This window comes from Homarus americanus, unplaced genomic scaffold (assembly GCF_018991925.1).
Source record: "Homarus americanus isolate GMGI-L3 unplaced genomic scaffold, GMGI_Hamer_2.0 scaffold45698, whole genome shotgun sequence".
Classification (NCBI taxonomy): domain Eukaryota; kingdom Metazoa; phylum Arthropoda; class Malacostraca; order Decapoda; family Nephropidae; genus Homarus; species Homarus americanus.
This window is the reverse complement of record NW_024735554.1, coordinates 3965839-3988798: the sequence shown is the minus strand read 5'-3', so window position 1 is coordinate 3988798 and position 22960 is coordinate 3965839. Positions and strand designations below refer to the sequence as shown.

At 38.3% G+C, this 22960-nt stretch overlaps 2 protein-coding genes across 6 annotated transcripts in view; both read right to left on the bottom strand.

Moving 5' to 3' along the window:
- Positions 1–826: 826 nt before the first annotated feature.
- LOC121871407 (transport and Golgi organization protein 11-like) lies at positions 827–16219 on the bottom strand. 5 transcript variants are annotated; one of them, XM_042373652.1, is made up of 7 exons: positions 16118–16219; positions 11664–11781; positions 9857–9988; positions 6776–6873; positions 6218–6363; positions 4539–4556; positions 827–2556 (listed from the first exon to the last, which is right to left on the bottom strand). In XM_042373652.1, the coding sequence occupies exons 2-7, from the start codon at positions 11779–11781 to the stop codon at positions 2349–2351; spliced, it is 720 nt and encodes a 239-aa protein (XP_042229586.1). In that variant the 5' UTR covers positions 16118–16219; the 3' UTR covers positions 827–2348. The 5 variants fall into 5 exon arrangements, with proteins under 5 accessions (XP_042229586.1, XP_042229589.1, XP_042229587.1 ...); XM_042373655.1 differs by having other exon boundaries at positions 9893–9988; positions 16118–16218; XM_042373653.1 differs by lacking the exon at positions 16118–16219 and adding an exon at positions 14218–14239.
- Positions 16220–18142: 1923 nt separating this feature from the next.
- LOC121871406 (FRAS1-related extracellular matrix protein 2-like) overlaps positions 18143–22960 on the bottom strand; it is a 6442-nt gene continuing 1624 nt past the window's right edge. Inside the window, exons 4-11 of the mRNA XM_042373651.1 lie at positions 22799–22945; positions 22287–22446; positions 21898–22017; positions 21594–21735; positions 21201–21388; positions 20201–20353; positions 19357–19797; positions 18143–18903 (exon numbers count right to left, since the gene is read on the bottom strand). Of these exons, the coding sequence (XP_042229585.1) occupies positions 18646–18903; positions 19357–19797; positions 20201–20353; positions 21201–21388; positions 21594–21735; positions 21898–22017; positions 22287–22446; positions 22799–22945 (1609 nt within the window). The 3' untranslated portion in view covers positions 18143–18645. The remainder of the gene's footprint in view (positions 18904–19356; positions 19798–20200; positions 20354–21200; positions 21389–21593; positions 21736–21897; positions 22018–22286; positions 22447–22798; positions 22946–22960) is intronic.

Below are 22960 nucleotides of genomic sequence, written 5' to 3'. Positions count from 1 at the left end.
ACAACAGGAAGGTCACAGAAGGGAGGTGAGGATATGGGTGCTACATCAGGGTAAAGAATCATATATCTGGCCATAAATTCCCCCAAATTTGTATGTTAAGTTTCTCCTCCAAGTCTGAAGAAAATGTACTACAACTATTTAATATTGACACCATATTGGCAAGACTTTATATTTACAGAACCTCTTTATGTCTTAGTTAAGGTAGAAAGTTAACACACAAAAGTTGGAGACTGTGAGCCTTGACAGATGTGTAGAGGTGTCAGTAGGAGTGTGTGCCCAGGCCATCCTCTTCCATACTTTACTAAACAGATAATATAATTTTATTTATTTATGACTCCACAGTATAGGCTAAGAGACTCAACCTATGGTTATATAATAGACATCTAGAGAAAAATAAATAGAAACCAAATGACTATCACAAACACACACTACTGTAATCAATATTGAAATAATGATCTTCCTGAACTGAATCATTTAATCTCAAAAGTTGCCAGATAATAATGCCATACATTAACACTATGGCACATGAAAACAATGGTCTTGCTCCTAAGGCCAATATTTGCTAATGGGATAGAATCAAGGGCTTTATGAGATATAAAATACATACAGTTGCCTCACAGTCCTGTAAACAGCCAAGTGTAGTAGAAGTTGTTACATATTATCTTGTGTAATTATGTTAACAGAATTTGGTTTGTATGAAGAACTGAGAGGCAGTGGTAGGTTGGTTAGACTGACAAGAATCAAACTACAGTACTCGTAATAGTTCTGACCTCCTTCCATGCTGTGGGTTCCCTCGTGTCCGGCCATCAGGGTAACATAAGCCTCATTTTAAATACATTAATGTTTATTATATTTTCAAATTATTATCAAATAAACATTAAATAAAATATCACATTGTTGAAAATGCCAGGACTAAAAATTGTTTGACGAGTGTCTGTAATCAACCGTCTATAGTAACTCGTGTTCATTCTTTAAAATACTAATATTACTGACCAAGCGTTTATCTGATTCAAGCACTGCAATTTTATCAATAACAAATACAAACATTGTGTCCCCAGAAAATGGATGTTTCAGGTGTAATAATGGCACCATCCAGTAATAAAAATGAGTGAAGTTCAGTAACCATCAAAATCATTAAATCTGATGCCAATATTGGTCCCAAAGATGAGGGAAGATTACACCAGTGGGAGTGTGTAATGTACAAGTGCAGCAACAACTGTCATCGTTATATGGTGAACCTCAAGGTGAATGATCCCATTAAATAAATATAGCTAAACAGTAACTACCCAAAGCCACTGCTCTTGACACACACATTAACTTAACATTAACTCTTCCAAAATCAATGACTAAACAATAAAATGGACATATAAATTTTGTAGTAGATTGAATATACCTGTATTTACTTATCCTTCTTAGTAAATTATATATACATATGTTTTTCAGTAAAGGCTTCATAGCCTCTTCTCTACTGCACACCATAACCACGGTACAGTAGTTGTAGACAAAATTCCAAGGACAGTTTTGCCAATACCTGTCATCATCTACTTGAGGGTCATGTAGGTAAGTGGGACTGGGATTTAACATTTATTGATCCATAGTTTTCCTTGTATTATGGAGTATTTTTCATGTTGTTACTCTGACACAGTTTATACCACAAAGCAACACTCAACAGTTACAAACCAATCACATATATGACCTACAAGGCAATGCTGGATATTGTCAGGTGTTAAAGGAACCTCCTACATTAATACACTGCCAAACAATGTATTAAAATGAGGATTTTGATCTGCAGAAGAAAACTTGTATGGAGTGGGAGTGTTTGAGCACAGCCTTCAACACCTTCATAGTATATACTCTTGCTACTCCTGCAACTTTTTATACTGCATTTGCTAAGGTTAATCTTCAAGCATTAGGCATCATGAAGCTTGCTCCTACCTTACCGAAATACTTTTTAATAAATGAAGATCTTGAAAAATTTCTTAAGTGGCATTTTGTGACATCTGCAATTTAAATCTATGTTTAATCCAATTTGTTCTTAACAACAGCTTGAGATGTGCAAGTATAGTACTACAAATACAATGCTGATCTTCTTACAAATAAGCTCTTTGGCCATTTACAATAGTGTTAACTGGCAGGCAGCAATATTCTTATATATCCCCAAAGTAAAAGTGTTTCTGACTAGTGAAGAAGTTGTAGTGGTTTCCTGCCATTGTACTCAGATATACCAGTACAGTATCAGGAGTCTGAGGCTCGTCCAAAAGGAATCGGCAAACTCTCCACACCGAGTAACACCATGTCAAGATTTCCTCAAAATCTTTTGTTTTCATTCCAAACTTCCTGCTGTCCATTCAGTTTCTGTTCATCCACAACAAAGTCTTAATGATGAAGTAAGCAACACCAAGGGTATACATGATCATTTCTCGGTTAGCACGTTGCTGTGTGTCCAATTCCAGAGACATTACACGGCGATTGAGGCGGCCAACTTGTCGTCTGAGAAGAGAGACCTCTTCACTTGGGCTCAGGTCTGTTGTAATCCCTGGAGTACCATTGTCATGCCTGTAAAGCAGATGTTAAAATTCAGTCTATCTATTTTGAAAAAAAAATTACTAAAATAATGTTTTTTGTACATGTTCCTTCATTGTGTTACATAAAGATCCATGGCTTACCAACAATATCTAATGAAGAAAGCAACTAGTATTTCTCAGTAAGCCTGAAGAACCTATTTATAATTTAGAAAACTATAAAGTACTGTAGAAACAAATGACAAAATCTAGAGAAAAAAAAATCAACAGGAAAAGTTCAACATGCTTAAGACTACATCATAATATCAATGTTGTGCCTGATGCAGCATGAATATCAATTACGTGCATTTGGATGTAAATCAACACAAGTCCACAACAGGCAGTCTTACTGTACTAATGATTTTGATGCCCGTACTATACAAATGTTCAACATCAGCACCTCTCTGACACAACCCCTTCAAGTTCAGGTACAGTATCTCAATAAAGTATCTGCCAGGGTGGGTCCGATGACTTCCGAAATGCTACATGCAACTCGTGATGTCCCGGGAGGGTAGGTATGCGTGGCTCTGTGGCATACTGATCCTACTACATATTAATTAGGCCAAAATAAATACACACTTCATTACTTATATTAAACTATATCCCAAAGTAAATACAAATCCCAATACCTATCATCTGTGTTCTCATTATGTATCACACAGATTGTGGACAGATACTTTACTGAGACATTGTACAGGAACAATTTTTTTTTCCTAGAGCCAAATGCATTGTAATTCTTTGACAGCCTTAAAAAAATAACTAAAGAATATGTGAGCTTCAAAATCTACCCTCCTGACAGTAATTATTTTATTCATTGAAGTAGACTAGCAGGTTGAGTTGGTGGAGGAAGATCAACCACTTATGTTGTGGGAAGGAGATCAACCACTTATGTTGTGGGAGGAACAGTTGTAACAATCTATTAAGGAGACAACAGGGGGAGGGTAAAGGGGAACAACAGATGGCTCAACAGATAAATAGTGAGGGGGCATCATGGAGCTCTTTACATTATGGCCACCACCCTTCCCTGCAGTAGTGAGGTGTACTGTATTTTAAGAAATCACTGTCAAACTCTTCGTCACTCTGACATATATGTATAAAAGCCTTTAAAATGTGTCAAAGTGGATAAAATACAACTTAGCCTAAAAAAAGGGAGAGTGGAAAAAGGAGAGTGAGAGAGAGGACCTTGCATTGGGATATTTGATAATTGTTATAACAGCCGTCTTAAGTAATATGGGTTATGTTTATCCCTGACATAAGCGCTGTAGCATATAATCCCACACAGTACAGGGGTAACAGTAAGGAATGTGGTGCATGGTTGCTTAAAAGTAGAAGGCTAGCTTGTACCTCTGGAGGATCTAATTACACGGGTGTCAGGTGAAAGCTTACCGAGGCAACAGCAATACAACAAGGTGTGAGGTTCCCAGTATGTATAATAAGTGTGTGCAAAGGTCTGTAGAATCATCTTAAATTGATGGAATATCTACCATAAATAACTTAAAAACCCCATTTATAAATAATATTAAAAGGTCAAATATCTAAAGGAAACATCTCCAGCACAGAAAAAATCTCCCTTTTGCCAAGAGCACTCAAGGCGGGATGTCGTCAACAGCCGTCAAACATAACAAAGAAGCAATGAAAGAAGTTTGGCATATTATAAGCAGTTAGTGCAACAGTTACTGAGGGAAAAGTAAGGTGTACTGGTGAGACAGGTACAGGTAAGGTATACTGGTGAGACAGGTACAGGTAAGATGTACTGGTGAGACAGGTACAGGTGTACTGGTGAGACAGGTAAGGTGTACTGGTGAGACAGGTAAGGTGTACTGGTGAGACAGGTAAGGTGTACTGGTGAGACAGGTAAGGTGTACTGGTGAGACAGGTAAGGTGTACTGGTGAGACAGGTACAGGTGTACTGGTGAGACAGGTACAGGTGTACTGGTGAAGCTAAGTGAAGGATGTAACGTGCAACAGACAACATACCCAAGATCCAGATCTTCCCTGCAAAATAATATGAGAAGGTGAGTTACAAACATAAGCAGAGAGAAGATTGAATTTTACAAAACCTTCAAAAAATTCATTTAAATTCAAACACTGACACACATTACACACAGTACAGTACAAGGTATACTGTACTGTGTGTACTGATACAGTAAAGAAATGCAACACTGCATTGTAAGTGTTAAGACGTAAAAAGTGATTACAGTTACGTATTACTTTCAGCAGAGTGTACTGTGTGCCTACTGCAAGCTAAAAACAACATCATCTGCGAGTTAGTAAGCTATAGTTCAGGTGCTCCTCTACTTACAAACGAGTTAAGTTCCTGAGGCTTGTTTGTAAGTCCAACTTTACTCTCGCAGATACCAAACATATTGTAAGAAATGAAAAGATTATGGATATTTAGTACAGCTATACCCTTTAATACAGCCTTAAAATCTGGCTCACTCTTCTCCTCTTGGGTAATGTTTGTTCTAGCTGGAATTTTCTTCAAAATAATCCAGTCTCATCCACATTAAACACCTGTTCTGGCAGGTAACCCCCTCAGTGATGATGTTTGTATCTCTGAAAGTTTGTAAGTTGAACGTTCTTAAGTAGAGGAGCACCTGTATACATATACTGTACAGTATATTAATTTGTTTATTTACAAAATATTGTATGCGAACAGAGGCGTTTCCATAAATAAATACAGCTCCGTGCAAGATGCGTTGTTTAGACTCAGGGAAAACTCTCTCCAGTGCAGGATGGAAAATTCCACTGTCTTAGTTGTGACAAACAGCTTCATTCACGTCCTGCACGCCTGTACCATATAGATTTTTAAAAATATACTGTACGTATATATATTTAGCTAAACTTTTAGATAAACTATTCAGGATTATTTTGGTATCAACATTTCTTTTGTATTTTGTGGGTGACTGTACCTAAGCTGGTCACTTGGTTGTGTTTAATAATGAACATAATGATATAGTTTCAACTTTAGGTATGAAGCATAAATAACACATTTATAATCCACAGGCCTTTGAGCCCTACTAAAGTGTGCTACATCGGGGAACATTATCCTGTGAACAAGTGGAATGTCATTAAAACTCAAGTCAACAGTTTGTTCATCCTTGGTTTCAAATTCTGAGATGTTCAACACTGTACATCCTAACCTAATCTAGTGTAGTCAATTATCCTTTACTATTTTAAATAAGACTAGTAAAACATGCACTGTGATGGATACTATACAAATGGGGCAAAAAATACTCTGAAACATGCAAGGGCAGAGAGGTGAGATCCCTAACAAGCACCACTAGTTGCAACACATTATGGATGAACAAGGTCATTACTACCAGGCTCCAACATCTTTGATACTGTACACATTACTGTATTCACAATTTACACCAATACAGTAATTGTCTTCACAGAAATACTCAGCACCATAAAATCAGTTTCCCCAAATTTTTCCAAATCCCTCAATTTAATGTAACACCATCCAAGTAGACTTTCAATTTTATTTAAAGGCTTAGAATAATAAAAAAAGAAAAACAATTATCATTCAAACACAATCTTTTCATTTTTCCACTTTGTCTTAACAAATCACTGTCTCTTCCATAAACTTCTATCTAAATATATCACCATCAGTTTTTCTTTCTTGCACCAATGTACTCTGACAAAATACTTACACAGGATGTATAAAAGAGTTACTGTTGCGTGGGAGGATGGTCGGAGCTGACCCTGGGGTACTGCTCTCCCTGTCCTCTGCTACTGGAGACACATCTTCCATGCCGGGGTACTGGTAGGTATCCAATGTAATTGTTCGTGGTGGCGTCTGTGGGATGACACACACACTATAAAACCAATTATAATTTACCATACAAGAAACAAGTGTAGGGTTGAAGGAACATTGCCTAAAGAAGTGAAAACAAATGATATATAAGAAAGGACTTGGAAAAGAGTCACATGTAGAAAACAACTTGAATCAGAAGACAGCATCCAATAATTTACCATTTTCTCAGAGTTTGTTCTTTTGGCCTGGCTGTATAATCTCTCATTCAACCTCCAGACTACATCGTCAACAGGTACACAGATTTTTTTCTCCTGTGATAAAGTAACTTCTCTTACCTCTATTTCCTATTATAATATGTATAAAATCTTAACATAGATAACATTCTCTCCAATACTAAATACATATGGTATCAATAAGCTTTATGTAAATACTGTACTAAGAGGACATAACCAACCTGTACTCTGTATAGTGCTGGGTCTGGCTGAGGCATGATAGACTGTTCAAGTTCCACTTCCCTGGGTACTCCTCGGGTCCCTATGTGCTGCTCCCCACCTGTTGCCAACATTTCACAATACGTACTACATTAATATTAATCTAAATTATTTGCCATTCTGGTTAAGAAAACACTACTGTTATACAGCCTTTTGCATATTGTGTTTAACCTGTCCTGTACTTCATAGTGATCCTAATTTGTTAGAGAGTTTGTATGGCTGGTAAACTTAAGTTGGGATTTAGGATTTGGTGTAAACTTGAGTGTCCATAAGTGAATTCGTGTACAGTAATGGGTTTTCCTGTACACAGTAAACAATGTAGATGTGTACAAAGTACTCAAGTACTTATAAGGTTGGAGGCATAAGAAGCACACTAATTATGAGATCAACCGTGAAAGAAAGTAAGACTTGAAATTCAAACAATGTTTCATTGAAGCAGCCAGAAGAATGAAAGAGGGACAGGAGAGCAGTCTCACCATCTACAATAAATAGTTGTGTCATAACCGCTGACACCACCACACCCACATTAACTAGGACCGAGAACATGTCAAATAAACAAGGATGACAGATACAACGGTACAACAATAACAAGTATTTCTCACACACAAATAACCTACATCACACAGTAATTCTAACAGAGATGCTGAAACTAAAACAGTGTACTTCCTCTGTTTCTCTTACACACACACACACACAAAAGAATATATCTAGTTTCTTAAAAAGTAGATTACTGTGGGTGTCTCAGACTCACAAGAGGGGAGGGTATACAGTAGCTAAAAAAATTATCTGTGCAAACTCTGTGTGAAACAATATGAAACCACAAACAATAGGTATTGGGACGTGTGTTGTCTCCTTATACTATGTTATTGTAATCACTTAACCATTTATTTTATTCCTATATGCCAACTCACCCCCCGTGGTGGATACTGAATGGCGGTGGGTGAAGACACGCATACCAACCCTCTCGGGACATCACGAGTTGTAAACATATAATTTCGGATGTCATCGGACCCACCCTGTCAGATACTTTTTTGGCTACTGTACATGTGCTGAATTTGGAAGAGGTCACTGAGTGGTTGAAACACTCCTCTCACTTTTGCATCTCTAATGATTCAAATAAACCGGCACATGAACCTTAGTACAGCTTCCCAGGTGGTCCCTAAGGCTGGTGAACATCCATTTTGATTCCGTACTGTATAGTATTGTATATTATAGGCATTCATCCTTCATTTAACATTGATTCACTTCATGTAGTTTCATTATGATGTAGTTGGCAAATTATGAAATTAAAAAAAAAAATCATGACTTGCTATTATTTAGTTTGGAGTTAGAGATTTTAAGTTTGTAAAGAAAAAGATTCAAAGAACTTTGTTCCTCTCAGTTGGTGGATATGGGTCCAAACCGGAGCAAAGTTTACAGTTTGGGACGACGGCTCTTTCTTCCGTCTTGACTAACTACATGGTCATCTACAGAGAAACAGCACATAGTATGGCATTCACCGTAACTCAGTTTTTCAAGGTCTACTCACCAACACCATGCGGACCCAGCACCTCCACCACAGTGGACAACTCCCTCACTGTTGCTTGCTGCACCAGAGCCCACTGGTGTTCATCAATGCCCCTTGTAGCCCAGAGGAGCAGCTCTTACCCCCACTTGATGTAATGCTGCCACAACCTCACAACAACTCATATGATCCTACACCCTCTCCTCCCACCAACCTGTTGTGCTTCACCATCACCTCCTAAGTTAGTGTAACTGAAGCTTGTAATCAATTGGTACCTTTATTCCTCCTGTAGTATATGAACTAGTAAGTAATTTTATATTCCTTAAATGCACTACAGTAAATTTCCTTGTTTTTATCAAGTCCCTTAGTGAGAATTTTGGGTATGGAGGAGGGGTTTGGATATGCTCCTTTACAATAAAAACTAGGTTCACTCTAAACAAATTTGTTGTAACTGAGCTACTGTGAAACATAACCCTCCTCAGTTAAGGGATGGGGTGTATTCATCTGGTAAAGTAAAATATACATACAGGACTACAGAGTATACTCACCACACTAACTGTACATTTCACACAGTGCAGAAAACATTACCAAATGTCAAGATAAGGAAGCAGCTCCAAAACCAACCACAAACCTCCACAGTGCGATGATAAGCCCCTCAACACGTGCTATATTGCACCAACAGTGAATGACACTTTCTCCAGGTTTCGTGTTTATGTGAATCCCACTTGGGAGTTAATATTAACTAATGACTGATCTACATACAGCTTCTTTAAATATCTTTCCCCTCCTCCAACAAGAAGAAAAAGTACAGTTATGAACACTACAAATAATCTCTCAATTTCTAAAATATTCCCCAAACATTTACGCATCTCTTATTGTGTTGATACAGTACAGGTGCTTCAGAATTTAAACTTTACATTAATTCAGATGGACAAGAATCTTCAGCAAAATATAAATGATCCCTTTTGAGAAAATACAAGAAAAGGCAAAGGAGAGCATAGAGTCAGGTAGTTGAGACACAGGAGGAGGGACAAATAGGAGTTATATAAACATCTCTCACCGTGTACAGATGTTATGGTCATTCCAGTTATAAAATGAGTTGGTTGAAACGTCCGAGTATTACCGGAAAAAAATAAATAAATACACATAAAAGGTAAAAATTTGATAAACACGACACAGCAGTAGGAGATATACTCTTCCACACAACACGCAGGCATGTTGAACGAGAGAAGCTAGATATACAGAGAGAGGAGAGAGGGAAGTGAGGAGGAGAGAGGGAAGTGAGGATGAAAGAGGGAAGTGAGGAGGAGAGAGGGAAGTGAGGATGAAAGAGGGAAGTGAGGATGAAAGAGAAATAGTAAATGAGAGAGAGAGAGAGAGTGAGTTAGGCCTAAATGGATACGTCCCTCCAAACACCACGTAACAAGCACAAGCTGTACACCGTGAACCACCCCATCTTGTTCATCTGCTTCGACATAACTACAGAGAAAGTGTCCTCCACTGTCAACATCTCTGTCAAGACATATGACAACAGTTTTACCTGCCAATATTATCCTCTCTGGGACCGACATCATACCTGCCACAACAATGCGGTCCGGAACCTTCATTTCAAACTTATCGTTAATGCCGTTGTACCGAGCCCAATTGACAGTCGGATCATCTTCATTATCACCTGAGGAATAGAAGAGGTTAATAATAGAGAAAAAAATTAAAACTGGTATTCTGAAAAAAGAGGAAAGGGAAAATATAAAGTTCAAAACACCATAGTGCTAATAAAGATACTATTTTTATAACCTGAACCTAACCTGAAACGCATCTCAGCTCTTAACATTAGATCCTATGGGAAAATGGAACCAGTTGAATGAAAGAGGTCACCCAATGAGAACTTTTCAGGAATGTATATCTCTCGTTAAACGGACCTTTACTGCCTCGTGAATTCATTTTTGCCAGCCTATTCTTGGGAACATGCACAGAGGCATTATTTATAGGTTTTACAACTATTATGACTCAGGCACACAATTTATGTCAAACTGCTCATATTTTACACCCAATAAAGCACACATGAGACAGTTATACAGTAGAATGTCCAAAAATCCGGACTGCTTGGGGATTGGGTCGGTCCGGATTTCCGGATTTTCTGGATTCTCAGGCAGTACTTCTAAAATTCAAATTTAAGGAGGAATAAAGAAGAGATGAACATGTACATTTTGATAGTTTATTCATTAGCAAATATAGCATGCTTCATTTATCAAAACGAGCAGTTTTAAAGAAAAAGCTGTGAATTCTAGAATTTTATTCTTTGCCTTTTTTATATCATAAATTGTAGACTTTCCAATGTCGTATGTTTCCATTAGAACAGTATTGCTCACACCACGTTCTAGTTTCTTAATTATTTCAAGTTTGTCACTCAATTTCAATGTGTTCTTCTTTCCCTTCACACAACGAAGTTTATCTACTTTAGGAGCCATTATTATGGGCTTGTACAGTACTCTGTAAATGGAAAGAGTAGGACTCAAAATTACAGACAGTACGTTGTCACAGTTTGATTGCTCATTTTAAAGTGGCGACCGTGTGGTTGCTTGTTATCGCTGAGCAGCCGTGGAGCGCTTGCATGCGCACATACACACAAAAGCCAGCTTAAAAAAAAAAAAAAAAGTGAGTTTTCGAAAAGTCCGGATTCTCGGGTGGTCCGGATTTCTGTCATCCGGATTTTTGGACCTTTACTGTAGTTAGGTTTGGCTAATTTAAACCAGGAGAGTTCTGCCGTGACTTGTTTTGTATCAAGTAAAAAAGAAAGCGACTCCATATCGATTTTCATTTCTGATTATTCAACAGATAAAGAAAAAGTCTTCAACTCCTCCTAACCAAAAAATATCTTAATGTTAATATCACAACAAAATATGTTTAATGCAGCCTCTTTGTCAAACATTTATACAGGGTAAGATTTGGTTAGACAAGCTTTGGTAAGGCTAGACAAGCTTTGGTAAGGCTAGACAAGCTTTGGTAAGGCTAGACATGATTATATTAGGCAAGGTCAAGCAAGGATACATTAGGATGGGTATGGTTAAGTTGCATTTTGGCAAGGTTAAGTTAGGTTTGACTTGGCAAGGTTAAGCAGGCTAAGGTTAGGTTAGGTTTGACAAGGCAAGGTTAAGTAGGCTAAGGTTAGGTTTGACAAGGCAAGGTTAAGTAGGCTAAGGTTAGGTTAGGTTAGGTTTGACAAGGCAAGGTTGAACTAGGTAAGGTTAGATTAGGTTTGGCTAGGTTAGGTTGTTACATTAGGTTAGGTTTGGCTATGTAAGGTAGGTTAGGTTACCGGTACATTAAAAACAGTGGACATCTCTCACCTGTGACTCGTATTCTTTTGGGCACCTTCATCTGGGTACTAATGTCTGGCTCATAGTGGCCACCGTAGAAGTGGTCAAACGTCCCTGAGAATCGCTGAGGGCTTGTAATATTTGACATCTGTTGAGACAAAGAGCAAAATTATCACACCGTAAATACTGTAGTAATGTTGTTCATCACTCTATATACTAAGGTTATTTCTAGGTATGCATAATACTGTGTAATTTACGCCATTAATTTACTTTAGACATTTTAATTGATACACACATTTTTAGTTGTGACAGAAACAAAACCAATACCTAATTTTTAATCAGATAAACATTCATATCAAACTTCTTTATGTAACAAATGATAAGTGATATCCTAATACTGTTTCTACTGTACTGTACCTTACTGTTTTATTGTACACGTGACTATACGTACTGTGTCTATTATGCCATAAAATACTATACTGTACAGTACCGTACTCTTCATTCAGCTAAGACTACAAACAGGAGCAGGAATATTATATATGTCTCTCTACAATATCTGCTTCAAGGCGTCAAGATTCGACTAATGACAAGAAGCATCGTTACCACTCTAACTGGTACAAAAATAATTGTTTGTGTGTGTGTGTATGCACGGTATGTATGTACTGTGTGTGTGTGTGTGTGTGTGTGTGTGTGCTATTTCATATCCAAAATTGCAATTTATGTAATTTTATTTTTAAACTACCAGAATCCCCTGCCCACTGTTCAGCTAGCCAAGGAAGGAGTGCTGTATTAAATGATTGTATGAACAGTACTACAGTTCACGTGCCTCATCAAAACAATTCATACATCAAATATTGTTACCAATGGATACAAAAGCCATTCTGGATAAAGCATTTTTAAGAATGAAATTTTCACATAAGTTTACCGGTACTGTACAGTACTGGATTAACATACGTAATAATGTACTGTACAAAACTTCACTTTACTACCTATTAAAATACAGTAATTTCAAAGTCCAGTGTTATGTATGAGAGTAAACTTTCATTAAACAAATAACACTACTGTTTAACATCACAATACTATACTATATATCAATCCATACATAGCTCAAAGAAGGCCCCTACAGATTCTAATGTACAGTGCAGTAACTCTAGGTGCAAATGCTTAGCCAATTAATGGGAAGATTCCACTCAAAATAATTTAACAGGTAGAGAAAAAAGTTAAATTCTCCAGAGCTACAAATGACCCTCAGGCTCCTGAGACACCTGTCCGTTCAAAAAAGGGGACATAGAAGGCAGAGGCTGCCGCAGGGCCCTCCAAGGGGGTGGTACCTACAGACATGGTGGCAGGTTTTCCGGAATATTGTGAGTGACAGAACCATGCTGAAAAGTCCAGGTGCTTATACTGTACCAAGTGAAGCACACTGTTGACATGAAAATATACAATGTACTGTACAGTACTGTACTTCTTTGAGGTACAGTTTTATAATAAATCAATTTTTTATATAACATTAACTGCCAGCTGAAATACTGTACTACTGTATATCTGTACTGTAATATCTTAAGGCATGGTTCTCTCAAACCAATTGTTATACAATATATATATATATATATATATATATATATATATATATATATATATATATATATATATATATATATATATATATATATATATATATATATATATATATATATATATATATATATATATTACAGTCTCTCCTCGACTTACAACGGGGTTCTGTCCAATTGGTCGTAAGTCGAAAAGGCGAAAATAATAAATAGAAATTCTAAAATGGGTGTCTCTTTTTCTTCTCAGCACCACGAGAACTCTCACTTCTACGCTTGCCAGCCATTTTAAAGGGAATTACAAAAGAAAATTTTGTCAGTACACAGCACAATCACTAACGTCTGGACTCGAAAATACGTAATGTGAATAATATTTTATACGACAAAGGCGGTCGTACGTCCGGGATGTCGTAAGTCGAATATGTCTTTTGAACTTTGTACTGTACCTCTGTTTTCTGGACACAAGGTAATGTTATTGGTTATTAATATTCTTACAATGTCATATTTAGGCTGACTTACAAGGTAACCGTCATAACAATCTTAAAACTAACTCTAATGGTAAAAAAAATAAAATTAAACTTGTTTTTTTATATCTGTAATTACTGATTTAGTGAGAAAATAATCTGCATTTCATTAAGACTTATAACTAGTGTAATTCAGTTCATGTACCAGTCCTGTAATGTTTAACTATGTACTCTCTCCTTTACATTAGTGTACTGTACATCTACTTTAACTAAAGTTTAGATGTAGGTAAATTGATAAATTCATAGAAATTCTTAGAGTAATAAGAGCTGTAGAAATAATCCAACCCACTTCTGGCAGATGGTTGTACACCAACCTAATACTTGTACACAATTAAAAAACATATCTAATACTGTACATATTGTCCATCAGAACCTAGAGCTTCCTGAACAAAATAAAAATCCTCACTTGCATATACAAACAACCACAATACACAGAAAGCCTCATTAATGATATAGAGTACACCTTCAACATGAGCACAAATATGCTACCTTCTGGTCCTAGGATAGCTAATAAGAAGATGTAGTCTAGCTGTGCTTATCTCAGCCTTATCACATCCTGCTGTCGCTCAGAGAATGTCTCACACCTCTTCTACACATTCATGTGTTTCAGCAATTTTTTTTATTTCTTAAATGCCTTCTTCAACGCTATTTACTTTCTTTACTCCTCTCCCACCATGTGTTGGGAAGAACAACAAAAGTGAAAGAAGTTTAAGACAAGTGTAGACAACAACAGAAAGTGGCATGAGTAACAAGTAGAAATATCCAAGGTGCACGACCTACTTATCAATATAATTTCAGACTGAATTATCACTTCCTTCCTCAAGTATTACCCTGAATCACAGAACATCTAGGTCAGGGTGTGTAGTGGTGGGGCAGGAGACTTAAAATGGAAGTAGAAAGTTTATGTTGATTTGAGTATACAGTACTGTATGAGTGATAATGTATGGTCATGACTGGATGGGAGGCAGTTGTGGCTGGTTATGAAGGAGAATTAATAGGTAAAAGTCACCAGCCAGAGAATCAGCTCAAGTCGCTCCCCCTTGTGTGTTAGACATTCACCGCACCTCTAAACAATTCTTCACTTCCAAGTTCCACATTTTTTCTTAACACTATACAGCTTTATTGTACAGAATTAGCATGTGAAATTTACGAATACTGTACATGTAGAGAATAATTTTCTTTTATTTAATTTTTCATGTTACAGTATATGAGAGTAAATGAAAAGAAATTGGACGATCAAACAACTACGGTAAGGTAGCTCAGTGACTGTGTGTGTGACTAGTCTACTGTCTTCATGTGAGTGAGGAGTAAGTCTATGGTGGTTGAAGGAAAATAATGACACACTGAATGCTTATTTGTAAACTTAATAGCATTGTGAGCATTAGAGAATAATGAAATAAGTTGGTAAAATAAACAAGACTATTGTTAGTAAAAAAAATATTATTTGAGCATATTTTATTGTTGCTAATGATATGTTTTTTTTGTATATTCAGGGTTTTTTTTGTTTGTAAGTCAAAGCACGGAACAATTTTGTTTTCCATATACTGTATACAATCCTCATGAACTGAGGATTGTCTGTAGTTGCATTTTTTATCATTTTCGCCACTTATCAGCTTATTAGTCACTTGGATTAACCAGTATTAGTACAGGAGAAGACCAAGGACCAGTAAACCTGTGGTGTTTGGTAGTGAGGGTCACACTGGATAACACCATTCTCAAGTGTGTCCGGGCTGAGCCTCGAACCCTTGACATACTGGCGAGAGATCCGCACATTATCACTGTAATGTTATATGCTTATATTTTCTATTATAGGGATGAGTTGGATTCATTAGAGAGTAAAACCTAAGTTACTTAACAAGAAAAGTTTGCATAGCCAGTTACCCTGCTCTCACAACATTAATATTATGTATCCTATGATAATGTCAAATTGGTTATATGTCATGTGTAGTATTGGGTTACATATATAACAATACGAGATAAAAATACTGAAATCCATCTTTTATCAACAATATCCTCACAGCAAATGACAATTACAAGTATCAACCTAATACATGGGATTACATTCTCGTGTTCCTTCCTTTCAATGTGAGGAGTGACACATGAACACATCAGTTTTTAATAGTGTTAAGTATAGCAGTAAGGTCCAGGGGGGGAGGGGGGTGTGTGTGTGGTCGAGAGCCTTCATGATGCAACAATTTAGGTGTTCATCCAGTCAAAGCCGTCCACCATTATAACAAACCAGGAAAACAAATATCTACAATTTACTACCACATGTACACCTCAACAGCACAAGGACACACCCTCATTTACAACCCTAAGAGACAGTTAACACCTAGCAGGATAAGTAATAGTAAGAGTTAATGAAGTATAAGTAAGTGATGGTAGTTACCCTCTCAGCTGGTGGCGGTACACTGACAACAGAGACAAGAGCTCCTCCAGTGGCTCACCTCCACACTATACCACGATCAATGTTCATTATATAGCCTCAAATACTGTTTTTTTCTTACTTATTCTATACTTTATATTTGTTATTAACCAGGTGTATTTGTTATGCCTAGAGTATTGTGTTCTTAAGAGGTGATTTTTCTTTATAAATGCTCTATTCATTTTAAACTAATGCATGACTGACAACTAATGGAGGATTAATGTAGTACTTATAAACTGTATAGACTTTTAGTACTATTTTCCTCACTCTTAATACACCCTACATCTGTTATTACCGGGTATATTTGTTATAATTGGGAATTTATGTCTTCAAGAGGTGATTATTTTAAACACTGGAATCATTTGTCTCTTAACCAATAGACGATCAATGTTCTTTATATGACCTCTAATATAAATTCTTGTCGCTATTACTACGTTCTATGTTTATTCCTTTGTATATTTGTTATAACTAGAGAATTAATTTTAATACACAGAGCTACTCAGATGGCACTAATCAGTGCCATCTTATCTGAGGATTGGCTGTTTTTACCAATCCTCCATTTATCACTAACTCTTCTTATTTTTCAGATGGTTTATAGTTAGTCTTGTATATTTTAGTCTGTGATAATATGTTATATATCTCTCCCCTCCCTCCCACTCGGTTTAATAACGAGAAAGTAGGCTTCTTATGCTTGGTGGTCCATTTAGGGCAGTATAGGAGCCTCGAGCATTGTACTCCCTTGGCCCTATTCTTAATGAGCCTCAGTCTAGGATTAGGGCCCGTGATGACTGAGGCCTGTTAGGAATGGGCCCCAATCCTAATAATACGGAAGTACAGTACGTTAGGTTATAACCCATTAAAACCGGGGATAGATAAAGTAGATAAGAGTGAAGAAAAGCAGATAAAACAGTCCGTTGAATAAAGAAAGCTTGAAAGTAGAAGAAATACCTACCACCACAAATGAGTTCTGGCATCATTAAAAGCGAAGTTTCTTATATTTCCTATCTTTATTTTTGTTTAATGTTGATTTAACTAGGGAATAATTAATCACCTTTACCCATTTTTATAAACTAGGTGTATAGAGGTAAAGGAAAAACAACAGAAAATCTCAGTCATTGTTTTACGAAATTTTTTTACAAAAGTTAGATGTCAACGTTATAATATTTTAAGGAACAAAATATTTATATTACAAACCAAATAATCCATCTTTTATTTAACACTTATGCACATCAGTTGTTCATTTATAATTTTTGTAGCTGTTTAATCCATCATTTGTATATTTGAATGCAATACACCTTTCCCCGAGATAATTAATAATTTTATACAGTACAGGGTTGACACTAGCACTATTAACACATCATTTATGTTTCTGTGCTTAGTTTGAGTTTTTTTTTGTCTACCCTAATGTACCCGAATGATAAGCATCCCTATACCAAATGAAACACCCATAATGACTGTGATCTGTTTGAAATATCTGTAAACTTTGGAAACCCTGTACAGTATTTATGAACTATTTCACAGAGGAAGGGCACACAGGATAGCCTATCAGGTTAGGTGGACGATATATACCAAAGTACCAAGAACAGGATGGCGGGCATAAATATTTCCTATGATTAGTAGGTTTAGTTTAGGTTAAGTTTAGGTAAAGTTAGATAAGGTTGGATTTAGGTTGGTTTAGACTTGTTATGTTCGGTTTACGTTAAGTTAGGTTTTAGGTAGGTTAAATCGAGTTTAAGTTAGGAGTAGGTTTATTTAGGTGAAGGTGTAGGTTAGGTTAAGTTAGGTGCAGGTGTTTGATTAGGTTAAGTGAGGTTTACAGTAGACTAGACTAGGATAGGTTAGGTTTAAATTTGGTTTTGGTTAGGTTAATTTTAAGTTAGTTTAAGGTTAGGTTAGTTTAAGTTAGGTTAACTTTAGGCTAGTTAGGTAACCATTTACAGTTGAGTAGACCGAGGGATGGTGTGGGGGCGGGGGCGGTGTGGGGGGGGCGGGGGCGGTGGGGGGGGGGCAAGGAAACGAACCAGGGACTCTTAGAACAGGAGATGCGTTTGTTGTCTCCACTCAGCCACCGCACCGAACCATATCATCAATATAATGAGAAAATTTATTGCCTTATTTATTTTCAGTATTAACTACAATTAAGAAAAAAAAACATTATGTCAATACAGAAAAACAACTGAACATTATTACACATATACATTATAATTTATACAGAGCATACATTTTACTGCAGGGTGAGGGTATACTGTGCCATCACTGTTATGTATACTGTGCCATCACTGTTATGTATACTGTGCCATCACTGTTATGTATACTGTGCCATCACTGTTATGTATACTGTGCCATCACTTATGTATACTGTGCCATCAGTTATGTATACTGCCACCACTGTTATGTATACTGCGACTGTATCCCTCATCCTGAACTACTTCCCTCACACTTCCACAACTTTCTTCAAACTCCAGTACTTTCCTCAAACTCCAGTACTTTCGTCACACTTCCGTACTTTCCTCCTCATACGTGTGATAATAACGAGTCTCAATCACATGACCGCCAATAACCCCGTCCTTGGTATTGCAATCACCTGAGACGACCATGTACCCCGGAGCGCCCATCATCTTTCCCCCACCACCACTATCCTGACGAAGACGACGACGACTCCTGACGAACACTGCCGCAGCCACCGAGGTTACCATGACCAATACACAGGTAGCAGTCACCACCAGCGTCAGGAAAGTCGCCTCAGAGTCCTGCCAGGGGGTGAAAATCATGGTTAAAATATCCTACGAGGTCAAAGGTTATAGTGCAATGGTTAAATTATCTTTTAGTAGTGATGCTTTATTGTTTATCATTGTTTGTATACCTGTAATGTCTATGTATATTGTTTGTATACCTGTACTGTGTATGTATATTGTATACCTGCACTATCTATGTATATATATATATGCTGAATCAATATGAACGTGTATGACGATATTATTGAATTCTATCTATGTGTTTATCTATCATTCCATCTATCTTCCTACTCTAAGGGGCTCCATAATACACCCCAGTAAACCATTAACTTTTCACACACACACACACACACACACACACACACACACACACACACACACACACACACACGCACAGCGACTTTGATCCCACGGGTATGATTCCTCTAAAACATATAAGGTAATTAATTAAAAGGAAGGGCAGCCAACCTGGTCTGTGAGGCTGGGGTCCTGGTTGTCTCTGTATACCAGCTGCAGTGAGAGGCGGTACATGTTGGTACCCCTTCCTTCGTCACCCAGGGCGGCTGTGTCCTCCCTCGACCGCTTCACCCGCCTGTCTCTTCCTGATGGGGACTTGATGGCTCTAGGTCCTCTAGGGGCGTGTGGTGATCTACGCTCATCAAATGCTCCGGAGGCATTATGAGCATGTGATCCGTGGTTGTGATGAGGTTTTAACAGCGTCTGGTAGTCTGTAGTTGATGAGAGAGGTTCCTGTCCTGTATTAACGTGAGGTGTGGTGCTGAGGACGTGGTGGTGGGTGGTGGTCGACGACAGCCCAGACACGTCCCTCTTGCCAAGGCCCCGCGCGGCGTTCTCCTCAGGGCGCACGGTGTAGATGCAGTGAACGAACCACTGCCGCCCGTGTGACACCTGCCAGAGTAATGTTAATAATAGACCACGTGTTTTTATACTCACTATAGTAGGGTAGGCTACAACACACATACACATACACACACACCCACCCCCACACACACGCACACACCCCCACACACACCCACACCCACACACACACACACACACACACCACACCCACCCCCACCACACACACATACACACACACACACACCACACCCCCCACGCACACACACACCACACCCCCACGCACACACACACACACACCCCCACACACACACATACACACCCTCACACACACACACACCACACCCCACACACCACACACACACACACCACACACGCACACACACACCACACACCCCGTCACACACACACACCCACCCCCCCACACACCCCATACCCCTCCCGCCCCACACACCAGGAAGAGAGGTGATGAGTCCAGGTAGAAGCCATCAACACCTGGCTGCTTCAGGAGGGCCGTTACGTCAGGCTCTGGATCCTCTTCTGCCAGGTGAGCCTCGAATCCCACGTCCCCGTACGCCAGGCGAACTGACTCTGGCGATCCACGGTCCTATCAGGCACCAGAGAAAGTGTGTTTAATGTTTACTAGACGTATTGTACAATGATGACGTCACCAGAGAAAGTGTGTTTAATGCTTACTAGACGTATTGTACAATGATGACGTCACCAGAGAAAGTGTGTTTAATGCTTACTAGACGTATTGTACAATGATGACGTCACCAGAGAAAGTGTGTTTAATGTTTACTAGACGTATTGTACAATGATGACGTCACCAGAGAAAGTGTGTTTAATGCTTACTCGACGTATTGTACAATGATGACGTCACCAGAGAAAGTGTTTAATGCTTACTAGACGTATTGTACAATGATGACGTCACCAGAGAAAGTGTTTAATGCTTACTAGACGTATTGTACAATGATGACGTCACCAGAACTACCATTAACAACTATACTCAACCAAACACTAATAATTTAACTGACAAAAGTATAATTTAACACAAAATTTCAATAGTTTAAAAGTTCATTACTGTTAATGTTAAAGTTATAGAAGTGTTATGTTATAAATGGATAGTTATAGAGAGGTGTATCATGCCAACAGTTAATGTCTCCTCTATGTAATTATACTAACAATAATCATGGTAGTTAAGGTTCTGTCATACTAACAATAATCTTGAATGGTAGTTAAAGTTCTGTCATACTAACAATAATCTTGAATGGTAGTTAAGGTTCTGTCATACTAACAATAATCTTGAATGGTAGTTAAGGTTCTGTCATACTAACAATAATCTTGAATGGTAGTTAAAGTTCTGTCATACTAACAATAATCTTGAATGGTAGTTAAGGTTCTGTCATACTAACAATAATCTTGAATGGTAGTTAAGGTTCTGTCATACTAACAATAATCTTGAAGTTATAGAGGAGGCTGGAGGACTCTGCCACACAGCCGTACTCGTCCGTGTGAGGGGTGTACTTAGGGATGTAGCCGTCCACTCCCGTACACACGAAGCATTGGTCCAGGGTAAGATGGAACCCGTCTCCCAGCGTCTGTACCGGGTCCACCATCACCCGTCCATAGATTCTGTCACCTGTCCCACGTCAAGAAAGAGAGATAAAATTAGCTAGACAGACAGACAGACAGGACGATATACTGTCTTTTAATCATATAGTTACACCCATCTTTACAATAATAATAATAATAATAATAAAAAACCCGCATTTTATATACCAAATAATTAAAGTACTAATTTCTCTTGACTAAACAAAAGGTTAGGTTAGGTTTGGTTTAGTGACCTGGGTAGAAGGAGACGTCAGCGTGTGTGTGTATGTCTGTGGTAGAGTGAGAGAGCCAGAGGGAGCGTTGTCTCATCATCTGGAACCTTGTGTTCAGTGTAAACTCCTCAGAAACTGGATCGGACACCTGCTGGAAACGAACCTAAAACATATTCACAATTATTATTTTAAACCGATAATTATATAGGAATAATTGTTATATATTATGGATAATTATAAACGAACGTAGATTCTTTATAAATACCAATTATATAAAGGAACTACAATTGAAATGAGTACTGTGACCTACCATGAACTCTCTTACCTGGAGGTCAAAGGTCAGGAGATCTCTGGGGTCACAGACGAGAGGTAAGGTGTACAACAGGTCCGTGGTTGCTGTACACGTCAGTAGGTGAACTACGTACGTCCCACTGTAGTCACGAACCTGGAGAGGGACACGAAATATTGTACGTGGTTGATTCTGAGTCACTGCATCATGACTCACAGCATAAGACTCACATCATATGACTCACAGCATCATAAGACTCACATCATATGACTCACAGCATCATAAGACTCACAAAATAAGACTCACCGCATCAGACACAGCCTCAGATTCACAGCAACACAAGACTCACAGCGTCATACGACTCACAGCACAAGACTCACAGCATCATAAAACTCACAAGACAAGACTCAGAGCATAAGACTCACTGCATAGTCTGAGATGACCTGCCAGTGTTGTTCAGGCTGGGTGTAGGTTGGCTGTGAGCGGATGAGGTCAAGGGTGAAGGTCAGGTTAGGATGGTCAGCTGAGGTCACTTGGCTATGGGAGTCTGAGGCGCGGTGGTGTTCAACGAAGGTGCCATGGAATCTATAGTGGTGAAAGATAATGGTGCTAATGGTGAAAGATAACATAAGAATGGAGGAAACTGCAGCGGGCCTATTGTACCATACTGGGCAGTCCCGTTTACACCCAACCCCTATCCCTCGTATATCCATCCAACCTATGTTTGAAGCTATCCAGCGTATTCGAGTTAATGATGATGTTTGGTAACTTGTTCCACTCATCCACTACTCTATTTCCAAACCAATGTTTACCTATCTCGTTCCTAAATCTAAATTTGTCTAATTTAAAACCATTGTTACGAGTTCGCTCCTGGTTGGATAGTTTGAGTACCTTTGTTATATCACCTTTGTTTAGCCCGACCTAACCTATGACCTACCTGGCCTGGGTACGGAAGGTGACCAGCAGGCGACCATCACGCCGGACCTTCATGGAGGTGGGGTACAAGGTGCCCTGCAGGTCACTGGTCACAGGGGCGCCGATGCCTTGCTGCCACAGGATGGACGTGTCGTAAACGAAGCTCATCCTACAGGTAGATTAT

Coding starts and splice junctions, on each gene's coding strand:
- LOC121871407 (XM_042373652.1), bottom strand. CDS start 11,781: ATGTCAAATATTACAAGCCCTCAGCGATTCTCAGGGACGTTTGACCAC. Junction 9,989..11,663: donor CAAAAGAATACGAGTCACAG/GTGAGAGATGTC, acceptor TCTATTCCTCAG/GTGATAATGAAGATGATCCG. Junction 6,364..6,775: donor CAGCACTATACAGAGTACAG/GTTGGTTATGTC, acceptor GTCATCCCACAG/ACGCCACCACGAACAATTAC.